The sequence below is a fragment of the Ailuropoda melanoleuca genome, chromosome 12 (genome assembly GCF_002007445.2).
Source record: "Ailuropoda melanoleuca isolate Jingjing chromosome 12, ASM200744v2, whole genome shotgun sequence".
Taxonomy (NCBI): Eukaryota; Metazoa; Chordata; class Mammalia; order Carnivora; family Ursidae; genus Ailuropoda; species Ailuropoda melanoleuca.
Window position 1 is genome coordinate 35,627,244 of NC_048229.1, and position 11,934 is coordinate 35,639,177.

The 11,934-nt window shown below is 57.4% G+C and overlaps 2 protein-coding genes across 4 annotated transcripts in view; one reads left to right on the top strand and one right to left on the bottom strand.

Annotated features, from left to right (window-relative positions):
• EXOSC5 (exosome component 5) overlaps positions 1 to 6,524 on the top strand; it is a 15,584-nt gene extending 9,060 nt beyond the window's left edge. The window contains exons 2-6 of one of the 2 annotated variants that reach the window (XM_002923682.4): positions 1,303 to 1,416; positions 1,895 to 2,016; positions 3,169 to 3,309; positions 4,427 to 4,516; positions 5,225 to 6,524. In XM_002923682.4, coding sequence (XP_002923728.1) covers positions 1,303 to 1,416; positions 1,895 to 2,016; positions 3,169 to 3,309; positions 4,427 to 4,516; positions 5,225 to 5,317 — 560 coding nt within the window. In that variant the 3' untranslated portion in view covers positions 5,318 to 6,524. The remainder of the gene's footprint in view (positions 1 to 1,302; positions 1,417 to 1,894; positions 2,017 to 3,168; positions 3,310 to 4,426; positions 4,517 to 5,224) is intronic. The other variant, XM_019804269.2, reaches the window with a different exon arrangement.
• TMEM91 (transmembrane protein 91) lies at positions 5,978 to 11,612 on the bottom strand. 2 transcript variants are annotated; one of them, XM_011230402.3, is made up of 4 exons: positions 11,291 to 11,594; positions 10,132 to 10,370; positions 7,998 to 8,147; positions 5,978 to 6,112 (listed from the first exon to the last, which is right to left on the bottom strand). In XM_011230402.3, the coding sequence occupies exons 1-4, from the start codon at positions 11,301 to 11,303 to the stop codon at positions 6,092 to 6,094; spliced, it is 423 nt and encodes a 140-aa protein (XP_011228704.1). In that variant the 5' UTR covers positions 11,304 to 11,594; the 3' UTR covers positions 5,978 to 6,091. The 2 variants fall into 2 exon arrangements, with proteins under 2 accessions (XP_011228704.1, XP_034494090.1); XM_034638199.1 differs by lacking the exon at positions 5,978 to 6,112 and adding an exon at positions 6,676 to 7,492 and having other exon boundaries at positions 11,291 to 11,612.
• Positions 11,613 to 11,934: the final 322 nt, after the last annotated feature.

Sequence of the window (11,934 nt, forward strand, 5' to 3'; positions counted from 1 at the left end):
TTAAAAAAAAATAAAAAAATAAAATCCGAGAAGTATGGGGTGCCTGGGTGGCTCAGTCGTTAAGCGTCTGCCTTCGGCTCAGGGCGTGATCCCGGCGTCCTGGGATCGAGCCCCACGTCAGGCTCTTCTGCTGGGAGCCTGCTTCTTCCTCTCCCACTCCCCTGCTTGTGTTCCCTCTCTTGTTGGCTGTCTCTCTCTGTCAAATAAATAAATAAAATCTTTAAAAAATAATAATAAAATCTGAGAAGTAAATAAGTAAAAGCAAATTAACTGGAATAGAGAGTATCAGAGTATGTCAAAGCAGCGATAGTTAAGAGTTGTTTTGTGAGGCCCTTTGTTCTGTTTATACACACAGACATTTGCATGAGTTTGAAGTGGCACCTGGGACATATATTTTTTACTGGGCGTTGTGGTGAGAAAAGTTTGGAAGCCACTGGTGTAGTCCAGTCTCTCCATTTTGCAGATGGTAAAACTGAGGCCTGGAGAAGTGAGCACAGTCAGCCAAGGTTACAGAGCCAGCAAGAGGCAGACAGGACTAGAAGACTGGCTGCCGCTTTTTTTCTTTTTTTTAAGATTTTATTTATTTGACAAACAGAAAGAGAGAGAGCACAAGCGGGGGGAGCAGCAGGCAGAGGGAGAGGGAGAAGCAGACTCCCCACTGAGCAAGGAGCCCAATGCGGGGCTCAATCCCAGGACCCCCGGATCATGACCTGAGCCAAAGGCAGATGCTTAACCGACTGAGCCACCCAGGTGCCCCAGAAGCCAGACTTTGACTTCCCAGATCTTACCCCCCGCCAGCCCCCGTTCATGCCCACTCAGGATCACTCCCAGGTATTTCTCCCTGTCTCAGGGGTCCTGACTACTGCAGAGTTGGGGGACGTGAGCCTGAGGGAAGAGAGCCAGGTTGGAGGAAGCTTTGGAAGGAGTTAAGATCCAGCTGGAGTAAGGGGGAGGAAGGTTAGCTCTCGGGAAGAACTTTCTGTTCAAGACAGCAATAGCCACAGTCAGTCATGTGCTCAGCACGGGCCAGGCAGCGTCTGCAGTGTCTTACGTGGACTACCTCACCTAATCCTCACGACACAATGAGGGAGGTGCCATTATCATCCCATTTCCAGATGCGGAAGCATAGACAGACGTGAGGGAAGCAAATGCTCAGAGAAGCGCCGCCAGCAAATTGGTGGGCTGGACCAGGGGTGCCGGGGGGAAGCCTGGCCGCCGGCTCGGTGCCCGCACTCTTCAGGGTGCTGCACTGCCCCCCCCCAAAGCAAGAGGTGCGTGAGGCCTCCCCTACTGTCTCCCCAGGGGATACGTCGGTCCTGGCGGGCGTGTACGGGCCAGCCGAGGTGAAGGTCAGCAAAGAGATCTTCAACAAGGCCACCCTGGAGGTGATCCTGAGGCCGAAGATTGGGCTGCCTGGTAACTGGGCCCAGTAGGATCTCCAGCTTCTTCCTCACTGCTGTCCCCAGTGTCTCCGCCCCCCAGCTCTTGGCATCTCTCCCTCACCTTACTCTGTCCTCCCTCACTCCTCTTTCCTGGCTCCATCTCCCTTTCTTTCCACTAACCTGTTCTTCCACCCGTTTACTCACCCCCTCACTCCTGGGGCTGGGTTCACGGGGGTGGGAGTGGGCAGCAGCAGGGAACAAGGGCACTCTGGGGTTTTCCTCCCCCAAGAGGCTCCTTTGCTGGATGCCGGAGGGGGCAGGGGTGAAGTCGGTATCGGTCAGGCCCTGCCTCCCACCCACTGGGGATCCTCTGTCATCCATGCAGGGTCCTGTGCCAACCCTGGCGGAGACGGCAGGCCCTTTCCAGAGGGCCTGGGTGGGGCATATGGAGGAAGGTGAGCCAGGTGGAAGGGAAGAGGCTGACCACCCCACCCCACCCCTGATTTCCCCAGGCGTCGCGGAGAAGAGCCGGGAGCGGCTGATCAGGAACACGTGTGAAGCTGTGGTATTGGGAACGCTGCACCCCCGCACGTCCATCACTGTGGTGCTGCAGGTCATCAGTGATGCTGGCTCTGTATCCTTTCCCCTGCGCCGCCACCTCCAGGAAGTCTTCCAGAAGCTCCCTGATTGCCTGCCTTCTTCTGTTAGCCAGAAGGCCCCCAAACACTTGACAGGCACACGCTTGTTGAAGAACAGCCAACGCAGCTTGAGCGCTTGCTGCACCTTGGGCGATGTCCTGCGTGCCTGACACGTATTAACTCACTTAATTCTCACCGCACAACAGATAGGTGCCACTGTAATCCCCGTGTTCCAAATGGGGAAACTAAGGCACAGCAAGGTCAATTCCTAACTAGTCATTGGCAGAGCTGGGATTTGAGCCCAAGCCACCTGCTCTCAGAGCCCAAGGCCCCTGGCAGATGGGTGTTGTTGCGTTCCCATGTTTGAGGTGAGAAGCAGGCCCCAAGAGGGGACATCGCTTACCCAGGGTCATACAGCTGGAAGGCAGCATTGGCAGAACTCCAGCCCAGGCCTGACTGCCTGCAAAGCCTGTGCCATTGACCTCCACTCTGACTGGGAGCAATGCGAGGGGAGTCCTGAGCAGGCAGAGCGTTGGGTCAACAGCCCAGCCTAGAAAGATCCCTGTGGTTCGGTGAGAGGTTGGGGCCAAGGACCAGAAATGGGCATCTCTGGAGGGCTTCAGGGAGCGGGAGACTGAAGGCCAGAGGGGAGGTAATGGAGGGGCAATGGTAGAGCTGGGACTGACTGACTGACCCTAAAGCTGGACCCTTAGCCGCTGTGATGGGGCTGGGGGCAGTGACTGGAGGAAACTGAGGCAGGGCCGGCCGTCTGGCTTCAGGCCTGGCCCTGCTGCTACCTACCCCGTGTGATTGTGGGAGGTTTCTCCCCTCCCTGCCCTCAGTTTCCCTGAAGGTGCTTGGCACATGCTTCAGGACAAATATGCCAAGTATCGTTATGACCCCTGATTGAGGCTCAGGGAGAGTAAGTCAGGTGCTCAAGCTCACACAGCTGAGAGGGGCAAAGGCGGGTCAAGAGCCCAAGGCTGCTTGATCCCAGAACCACTGAGAAGCATTATGCCCTACTGCCTCCCTGTGACCGGTGAGTGAAGTCGGCCACAAGCACTGGCGGGGTGAGTGGAGGTGTGCGCGTGCTCTGCGGGCCACCCCTGTAGTGGGAACGCTTCTTAACCCCGCCCTGTGGCACCCAGCTCCTGGCCTGTTGCCTGAACGCCGCCTGCATGGCACTGGTGGATGCAGGGGTGCCCATGCGGGCCCTCTTCTGTGGGGTCACCTGTGCTCTGAACTCCGACGGGACCCTCGTGCTGGATCCCACAGCCAAACAAGAAAAGGTAGGTTTGGAGGCCGGGGTGGTGAACGGCTGCGAGTAGACACTCCTCCTCGAGGCCTGGCTTCCCCAAAGCACTGGGCTCCTATCATGTTGGTCCCAGCTGGGCAAGCTCTGGTCTGTTCATCAGGGCAGGTGCTAGAACCCCAGCTCAGAACCACTCAAGTTAAAAGGGAATGTAGGGACGCCTTCGCCATGAAACTCAGAACAGAGGTCCAGCTAGAGCCAGGGTCTCGAACACCGTAAGGATTTCCTCATCTGGCTTCTCAGTCTCTGCTGTCTTGTGCATGTTGGTTCTGTTCGGTTCCATTCTCTAGCCAGCATCTTGCCCGAGCCTGTGACCAGCCCCTAGAACCCCATGCTTTTCCTCACCAGCCCAAGTTCACAGCGCCCAGGGCTCTGGTTATTCTGAGGTACTTGGCCAGTACTGTGATGGGCACATTCTGTCAGGAAAGCCAAACCCACCTGACATATTTCAGACTGGGAACATACTGCAGGAAACGGGTCACAGTCGTGTTGTAGGAGCCGAAGGAGCAAACAGGAGGAAGGGCGATAACCCAGAGACCAGCAAGTTATTGGGAGGCTGTCGGTTCTGGGCGCACATGAAGCGTCCTCGCTTGGCCCTGGCAGCCGGAGTCCAGAGCCCCCATCCCCACCCCACCCCCAGCCTCCACGGCTCTGTGGAACCTGCCACAGCCCCTGTTTCTGTCAGAGTGAGGACGGGTTGCGGCCCTCCCTCCTTCGGCCTCTCCCCCAGCTTACCGGGGACACCTAACTGGCTGGGGAGTCTGGCACATAGTTTGCCAGCTTCCAGCCCTGGTGGGACAGGGCTGGGAAGGGGAGAGGGGGGCGGAGAGGTGCCAGCTGATGACTGGCTGTGCGGCCGCCCCTACAGGCAGGAATACTGTGCCCGGAAGCCCCTGTTGGAACCATGTGGGTGGCGTTCCACAGAAGGAAAGGCCAAGAGCATTGCCCAGGGAAGCAGGGGCGGTGCAGAGACGAAACACCTACACTTGATAACGCTTGGGGGAATGGGCTGGGAGAGGGGCAGGTCCCCTCTTTGGGACCAGCTGAGACTCTGCCCGAGGGAAGAGTCCAAGTGTCCTACCCCTCATCTCTAGGAGGCCCGGGCCGTCCTGACCTTTGCGCTCGACAGCGTGGAACGGAAGCTGCTGATGTCCACCACCAAGGGGCTCTACTCTGATGCCGAGGTACCCGTGTGGAGATGGGCTGAAGGCCAGGTCCCTCCCTCCAGGACGTGAGGTCTTGTTGGGACTCCACGAGGTTGAAGGAGAGCCCCTTCCTTGTGTCCTTGCTGTGTGTAGAAGGCATCTTCCGACGTAGTAGGCACAGAAACCCATGTGGGGATTTTAAAGGGAAGCCCCAGCCCCAGAGCAGAGGAGGGGATAGCTCAGGTAGCCGTCGGGAGGCAAGGCTCCTCCAGCTCACTCCCGGAGTCCTGGCGCTCTGGTCTCCGAGGGCACTTCGGACCTGGACGTCCTGTGAGCCCAGGAACGTGTGGTGCTCAAGGTCTGAGGTCCCAGGTGCCACGGCTTCCAAGATGATTTGGCATCACAGGGCCTGTGGCTCAGAAATTCTAGATCTCCAGTTGGAGCTGTGCCAGGTTGAGACCTCTTCCAGGGGTCAGGATGCCTGATCCCACCTGTCCACGCTTTCTGGATCTGCTGAAATCGGACTCCCAAAGCCCTTCCCTTTTTCTGTGTTCCCCCTCTAAGAAAGAGCCCACGGAGTGGGGAAGAAAGGCCCCTGAGATACTCCCCTGGCCACCTGCCCCACTGCAGGGGAGGTAGGAGGTCTGGGGGCCCCGGGAACCAGCCGGGGTTGGGGCAAGCCGTGGGGTCAGCCGGGCGGGGTGGGAGCAGGGAGGCCCGGGCCCCACCAACTCTCTCTGCCGCCAGCTCCAGCAGTGCCTGGCCGCAGCCCAGGCTGCCTCGCAACACATCTTCCGCTTCTACCGGGAATCGCTGCAGAGGCGTTACTCCAAGAGCTGAGACAAGCCAGGGCAGGGTGCCCCTCCCGCCGCAGCCACCACCCTCTACCTCTGTGGAAAATAAACCAGCACCGGCCTCGCCTCTCAGTCCCTGTGCGCCCGGATGAGCTCAAGGGCCTGGGGGCACGGACCCACCCTGCTCCCCCCCAGGAAAGCATTTCCAACCTGGGCAACCCCTCCCTTCCCTGCCCTCCAGCCTGACAGATACCTGCGGGGCAACTGTGTGCAGGCCCTGCGAGGCGAGCCTCCGGGGTGAATGATGACCCCCAAGTCCCAGGTTCAAGGAGCAGTGGGGTGAGGGGCAAAGAAAATCGGTGTTTGTCAGGGGGTGGTAAATGCTCTGAAGAAAGCAAAAAGCAGGAAAGAGGGGTTTAGGGAGGGCGAATTTAATACATTAGTCAGGGATGACTTGGCCGGGGGGGGCGGGGGTGCATCCAAGGGAGGCCTGGGAGGAGGCCTGCAGTGGGGGGTGGAGGACCAGCAAGGCTTCCATGTGGCTCTGGTGTTGGCTGGAGCAGAGCGAGTTGGGTCAGGGAGGGAACGGGCACAGGGGTGAGGCCTTGTGGGTCTTGGCATTCCGGTCTTAACCTGAAGAAACAGGCTCAGAAGCCAGGGAGCTGCCAGATGTCACCAGCTAGTCGGTGATGGAGCAGGGGTTCCACTCAGGAGTCCAGCCCCAGAGCCTGTCACTGCTCAGACAAGCCGGGGAGACACCAGCGCTGTCCCGACTGCAGTTCCCCATCTGTGACCAGAAGTGGCCGAGGCCCACTGTTTCTCACGGGGTGGTAGCACCCTCCTAGGGTGTATGGAAATATGGGGGGTTAGTTACCATTTGACCGCTGGGTCCCCCACCCCCATATTTGGTGGGCGGGAGCCAAGAACATGAGAGCATCCCACGAGAAGTAATTGTCCCACAGCTGGGCCACATGGTCGCCAGATTCTGTGGGGCATGGACATTTGGGGGTTTACAGTGAAAATTATATGTCTTCTGGGCCCTCTGCTGCGTGCTTCACATGCTGGAACTAGTTCACACAGTCCCACAATTGCCCCTTGGAGCCTGTGTCATTTTCGTCCCCAGTAACCAAGAAGAAAAAGCATCAAATTCTTCAGCTGGAAATCCTGCTCCGTGAGACTCAGGAGAACTCAAAATAGCAAAGTGTTTTCTAGTAAGATCCACTGGAATAGCATTAAACAGTGAGAAAATGAAACCGCCTGTTATGTCGTTACTAGGTCATGTCTCAGGCCCACTCCGTGAGCACTCCTGTGCCTCTGGGAGCAGTCGGGGACTTAGGGGGATTTAGGGCCCTAGTGCCTTAAGGCTCCAGCCCTCCTGGTCTCTGGCCATGTGATTTCCCATGGGGTGCCTCAGCACCTGGGGCCACCTTTCCCCCCAGAAACCTGTACAGAGTGAGGCCAACAGGAAAGGAGGGCCAAGAGATGGAGAGACCAGACCATTCACTTCATTTGAGCCCCTGAGTCCAGTTTCTGCCACTTGGCTGTGGGAAGAGCTCAAAGGGATACCGCCCTTTACAGGTGTGACCCATTGGGTCCACCCCAGAGCTCCCAGGGGTGGGGAAGGTCCCATTTTACAGAAGGGAAACTGGCTCAAAGAGAAGTCACTTGGGCCAAGGTGGCACAGCTGAGGACTAGTAAACCCTTGGAACCCAGCTTGCTCTCGTTCTCTACAGACCATGGTGCGAGAACATTCTGCAATTTGGGAACCCTCTGCCCCTCGGATTCCCCCTTCTCCAGCTCCAAGGTCTCCGGGAACAGCCTGTCGTCACCCTGGCCTGTCCCTTCCTGGTCTCAGCGCCCCGAGCTCCCTCCCTTCCCCCACCCAATACATACACACACACACAGGTTTGGCTGCGGAGTGTCTGGAATTTAATCTCACGCCGCGGCGGCCAGGAAGGAGGGGCTTGCCGCTGCCGCCGCCTCATCCACCCGGATTCTCCACGTTGCCCGCCGACGCGCCCGGCTCCCGGCCCCTGATTCACAGTGGGGGCCACAGGGGCCACTAGGGCGGCTCTCGGGAGGCCAGGTAGGCGGCCAGGGTCACCAGGGCGGCCGCATATGTGCACACGCCCAGCCCGACGGCGAGGACCCCCAGCAGGAAGGCGCGGCGGGAGGCAGCCCCTGCCCCCTGGACGTCCCCCTTGGCCCAAGCCTTGTTGGTCTGTGGAGGCGTTGGGCAGCAGTGACTCAGGCATCCCCGCATCCCACCCCGCCGCCCGCAGCCCCAGACCCTTCCCCTGGACCCGCCCACACCGGCACACCCACAGGCTCATTCAGAGATTCCAAAAACAGGGAGCAGCTACTGTGGGTCGGGCCCAGCTGGGCACAGGGGAGCCCAGGTGGCTAATAAAAATAGAACCACTGTTCCAACTCATTTGAGCCTCACGATGACCCAGAAGTTGGAATTATTCCCGTTTTGCAGATGAGGAAAATGAGGCACAGGGAGGTTAAACGGCTTGCCCAAAAATCTTAACGGAGCGTGTCAGACCTAGGATTTGACCACCACCCTGGGCTTTCACTCTGAAACACTCGTTTTACCTTTCCATGTTTCTATGCAGATCCTCCTCTCCACCTTTGTTTCCCCCCCACGCATAGCACCTATGTCCTGTTGTGAATGCGCTTTTCTCTTATACCCAGCCCCCTCCCAGCCCCACCCACAGACTGACCTTCTGGGCCAGGCAGAAGGCAGCGATGCCCACGGGCCAGAAGCAGCATAGCATGGAGAAGACAGCCAAGCCGAGGTGGTCGTGGGGTAGGAGCGGGGAGAGAAGGCTGCCCCCGTCCCAGCCTGAGTCGCTGTCACTGGATGACGCATCCTGTGGGTAGGAAAGGGCCTGAATGGGCTTCTCCACCCACCTTCCCCAGAACCCCCAAAGACCAATACCAGGACCTCTCCAGAAACACCAAAAAGAGGAAAATGTTCCAGGAGATAGGTTCTTAACTTTCTACAGCCTGGATCTCCTTGAGGAGAAACTGTGTATCCTCTCTCCAAAGAAAAACCCCACCCACACCCAAAGTTTTGTGTTCAGTGTCCAAGACTTCACAGGTCTCCCCATGGTTACTACAATCTCAGAGTTAAAAGTGGAGGCAGACATCAGTGGGGACAGGAACCGGCAAAAAGTCGGAGATCAAGAGAGACAGCTCTGGTAGCTTAAGTTACTAGGACAAAACTGCTGGCTAAAAACTATAAATTCTAGATTTAAAGAAAATTTTTTGTTTAATCTTGCATCAAATAGCTCACAAGATTTTAAGCAATTCTTATAAGGCCCAAACTGCAATTAAAATCCAAGTTAGCAGAGAGGTCAAACAAACAGAGAAGGCCTCTTTTGCCCTGCAGCCAATTACCAATCCCAGAAAAATAACCTCTCAATCCAACCGTGAACTAGATGAAAAGTGATCTCTAACCACCAGCAGTGGCCCCGGGCAGCTGGCAGAAGCAAACCAAATCCTCTCTGGAGAAAGGTACGTACCTTCAGTCTAGGCCTCAAAAATAATTTTTCCTAAAAATAGTTTTTCAACCGTGATGACCAGCATACAGTCCAAAGATAACCAGGCACACAAAAAACCCTAAATTGCAAAAATAATAAGGCCCTCCCCTCAAAATCTTCAAAGAATGGGATTATCAGACTCATAACGATGTCCCAGTGACCCTAACCGCCACATGTGGCAGACCGTGTTTCCAAAAATGGCCACAGCCGTCTCTCATCCCACACGCTCCTCTTAGAGTGTGACTGACACTCTTCCCACCAAGGGGTGAGGTCTGTGTCCCCTCGCCTTGAGTCTGAGCAGGCTGTGACTCACTCATAATTGGTAGAATGTGGTGGAAGTAATGCCACACGGCTTCCGAGCATAGCCAGAAAAGGTGAGGCAGTTTCTGCCTTGCCGAAGCTCTCGTGCTGGAGGCCGGAGGCACAGAAGGACGCGGAGTGTGTGGAGGCTGCCATGTTGTGAGGAGGCCCAACCCAGCCCACAAGGGGAGCCTCCTGCAGAAGCCCCAAGACTAGGTTAAGAGAGAGATACCCACCCAGCCCCCAGCTCCTTCAGCCAAGGCCTGTTTCAGCTCCAGCTGCCGGCTGACCGCAACCTCATGAAAGACCCTGAGGGATAACCACCCAACCCAGGCCCTCCCAGATTCCCGACCCGTGGAAACCATGAGCCATAATGATTGTTGCTGTTTTAAGCAACTAAGTTTTGGGGGGATTTCTTAAGCAGGAATAGTAACTGGAAAACCATGTAAGAAATAAAAAACGAGGGGGGCGGAGCTTGGCTGGCTCGGTCAGTAGAATGTGCAACTCTTGATCTCGGGGTCATGAGTTTAAGACCCTACGCTGGGTGCAGAGATTACTTAAAATCTTTTTTAAAAATAATAAATAAGAGACAAGCTTCACAGTGTATACAAGGAATAAGAAATTATACAAATTAACACACTGATTGAAAAAAAGAGACCAGGACCGACACACGGAGAGAGAGAGAGAGAGAGAGAGATGGAAAGACAGAGAACAGGGGAGCCAGAAATCAGAGGGAAGACAGAGCCAAAGATGAGGGAAGAAAGATGAGTGACGAATCTGGAGAGAAAAAGATGAAGAAACCAGGGGAAGCATAGACCATGCAAAACCACAACTGTACATCTAGGAAGCCCTCTCACATTTGGGAAGTGAGACTCTAGGCTGACGGTAGATACCCCAGCCTCCAACATACCCCGGGTTGGCCGCAGCCCAGTGGGTTGGCCGCAGCCCAGTTCGTTCGCCTCCAGCCCCCTCCCCCCCCTTCCACTCTCCCACTAAGGCCTGCTGCCCTTACCTCCAGGTCAGGGGGCCCTGGCTCCCCAAGACCAGCACTCACAGAAGGAAGAGGCAGTGGTAGGAACTGCCAACCCCCCAGGGACTCCGCAAAGGCTGTCTCTCGAAAAGGAGGCCCCAGCTGGGGTTCCCCAGGCTTCTGGATGGGGGGCCCACAGCCCACACCGGCCAGCAGAGGCTGCTGGAGCTCTCGGAGACTGGGGCTGTCCATGGCTGGGGAGAGGCTCCCGAAGGGGTTTCCTGGAGGTAGAGGAAAGAAAAAAAGACAAGTTGTAGAAGTCTTACCATTTTTCCCCTAACCCCTGACTCTGGAGAGATTCCTGGCAGAGACCAGTTAGTTCATTGACCCTCAGACTCGGAGAGAGACTGAAACTGAGGCCCACAGAATAAAGGAGGCTGGACCAAGTTGGGAAGAGAATTTCAGGGGGTCTAGACATTCAGTTCTGGGATTCTGTCTCCTCAGGCAAAAACCACATACCTGTTGCACATTTATTCCAAATCATGCCTTGCACACTTACTTGCCCCATGAACTACACATGCACCCTGAATACCCAAGTCTCCTGGCACACATACGCATCCAGGCAAGCCCAACCCCCACCTCCAGGCACTCATCTCCCAAAGGGCTCCTTGCATACTTGCCCTGAACAACATCAGTTCCCATTAAATACCCCTCTGGAGCCCCCAAACTTCTCACACATTCATCCCAAATGACCCCTTGCATTCTCCTAATCCCCGCAGCATCAGATCCCCTATCTGCACAGGCTTCCCATGCATGCACCCCAGACACTCTTCTTGCTCCCATCACTTACTTCCCTTGCACACCTGCCCCAAGCGCCCAGTCCATGCATCCCTTCCCTACCCCACTCACATCCACGGAGCTACACAATTGCCAGCACACCCACCAGCTCCCCCACGCCTCCTGTTTTACCAGAATCCACCTTTGCACCATTCCCCCATAACAGCCCCAACCCACCACACTCATTACACAGTCAACCGCAAGGAATATTGCCACCCCACGATCCCCCCCGGGGCCTCCCAAGCCTCCCTCCCTCATTCCAAACCTGGCTGGAGCTGATTTCCTCACCAAGGGTTGGCCTCCCCATCCCCAACACTAGGACCCGGAGGAGGGGCCATGCCGCCCACCTGCGCCCCTCACTCACCGCCCACGGCCATATGTCGGGACCTCCTGGGCCCCTGCACCGGCACCCGCCCCGACCCTGCGGCCCGCAGGTGACACGCAACTCAGGGAGCCCCGCGCTCCCGGGACCCCAGGCCTGGGGGCGCGGGGTCTGCGCGCTGCGCCGGGCTCCCCTCTCCGCGCCCCAGGCCCGCAGCGCGCGGGGGCGGGGATGGGGGCGGGGCGGCGGGCTGCCGGCTCCGCCCTCTGCCGCGGCCCGGGAGGAGGCCTTGAAGGCCGACGTCAGAGCCCAGCGCTGAAACCCTGCCACCCCAGGTGTGCGGGCGCCAGCGGGGGGGCTCCGAGGACGGCAGACCCTGACCCTCCCCCCCGAGCCCAGGCCCAAGCGCTTCAGGGCGGAGGAAGGAGCGCCCCTGATTTTCCTGGGCCTTCCTGGCTCGGCCCCGCCTCCACCCCGCCACTCTCCTCGCCCAATACTAATAACAGCAACGGCGGCTAACTGTGTGCAGTACTCTTAGTGCTGTGCATGGACACGCACACGTTTATTCCTCAGCACGACCGAAGAGGCACCGTCATGTACCGTCCTGTGGTACGCAGGAGGGAACAGGTGCAGAGAGGCCGTGGACTCGCCAGGGCGCAGGCCGCCGGGTCACTGGGCGCGGGCTA